We start from the raw sequence: 1,280 nt of genomic DNA, 5'->3' as shown, positions 1-1,280 counted from the left end.
GAAGCCCTCGTAACCCTGCCACCTAAAATCACACACAGAGGTCACCTGAGCTCAGGAAACACGTCACACCTGAGCAGATGAGCACTTACGCACCTGTAGACAACGCTGTTCAAAGAGTACGAGCTGCCGTCGTGAGAGTTCGCCACCACCAGGAACTTTTCATCTCCGATGGTGAAAAACTCCCAGTCCAGCGCACTGAACACACGAAGGAGGAGAACAAGACGACACACTGTGAAGAGCAGCTGTTTCTGGGATTTTTACAATGAACCTCTTCTTTAAAATATATTTACGTTTTCAGGTCTTAAATTAACTGAAGAAAGTCCCGAAAAACAAAGAAAAAAAAGATAACATGTTTCTACAGCTAAGCTTAGAAATCCTCAAAAATGTCCAAAAAATGACTGTTACAGTTCAAAAATAATAAAAAAAAATAAAGTGGAAAAGAAAGGTGATCAATATCCTCAGAAAATATTATGAAGTATAATAAATATAAATTAACACACATATGCACATGAATTAATATAAATATAATAATATGTATTAAAAAATTATGTTCATAATATTTACGAATATTTATGGAATAATAAATAAATATAAAATAAAATATCCAAAAATTAAAAACTAACAAAATCATCAAAAAGTGATAATAAAAAAGAACAAATTATGCAAATATAAATAATTGAATAAAGATGTAAAATACTATGAACAAAATGTTGAAAAGTTATTAAAATGTGTTTTTTAATAAAATGTAAAAGATCTCAAACGAATGAATAAAATTCCAAATGAAACCTTAAACAAACATCAGGCCTCTCGGTGCTGATGGCTTCCTTTTAATGATCAGCAACGTTTCCACAGTGACTTTGAAATAAATGTTATTCAGCCTTTAATCTTCGTGCTGCTCCTTTAATCTGCAGGTAAAAGCAGGAAGTGTATCTGAAGACATGTTAAATGAGCCCAGGTGTGACGCTCACCTGTGTGTGAGGATGTCCTGGAAGCGGATGAAGGTCTGTGTGAGCGCGTTCAGTTCGTACACGGTGGAGTTGATGCTGTAGACACTCGTGCCACGATCAGGGATCTTCTGACTGTTGGCGACGGCGAGGAAAAACCTGCCGTCGATCTGAAACGGCTCCCAGTCTGTCGCTCCGACTGTCTGCGGAAAGAAGGGGACACTCAGAGAACCAGGGTACGAAGGGTAACCCTCTGATAATTCTACACTTGGTGGGAGGGGCTTTCATTCATTTCATTCATTTATTTGTTCATTTCCAGGCACAACAAATACCTAT

At 37.2% G+C, this 1,280-nt stretch overlaps 1 protein-coding gene across 1 annotated transcript in view; it reads right to left on the bottom strand.

Annotated features, from left to right (window-relative positions):
- Positions 1-1,280, bottom strand: part of LOC102213056 (thrombospondin-type laminin G domain and EAR repeat-containing protein) — a 24,263-nt gene that overhangs the window by 6,160 nt on the left and 16,823 nt on the right. The window contains exons 13-15 of the mRNA XM_005750341.2: positions 969-1,147; positions 94-195; positions 6-22 (exon numbers count right to left, since the gene is read on the bottom strand). Of these exons, the coding sequence (XP_005750398.2) occupies positions 6-22; positions 94-195; positions 969-1,147 (298 nt within the window). The remainder of the gene's footprint in view (positions 1-5; positions 23-93; positions 196-968; positions 1,148-1,280) is intronic.

This window comes from Pundamilia nyererei, unplaced genomic scaffold, assembly GCF_000239375.1.
Source record: "Pundamilia nyererei isolate P.nyererei 1_Seehausen unplaced genomic scaffold, PunNye1.0 scaffold00269, whole genome shotgun sequence".
NCBI classification, from domain to species: Eukaryota; Metazoa; Chordata; class Actinopteri; order Cichliformes; family Cichlidae; genus Pundamilia; species Pundamilia nyererei.
The sequence above is the reverse complement of the archived record's forward strand: the minus strand, read 5'-3'. Positions and strand labels throughout refer to the sequence as shown.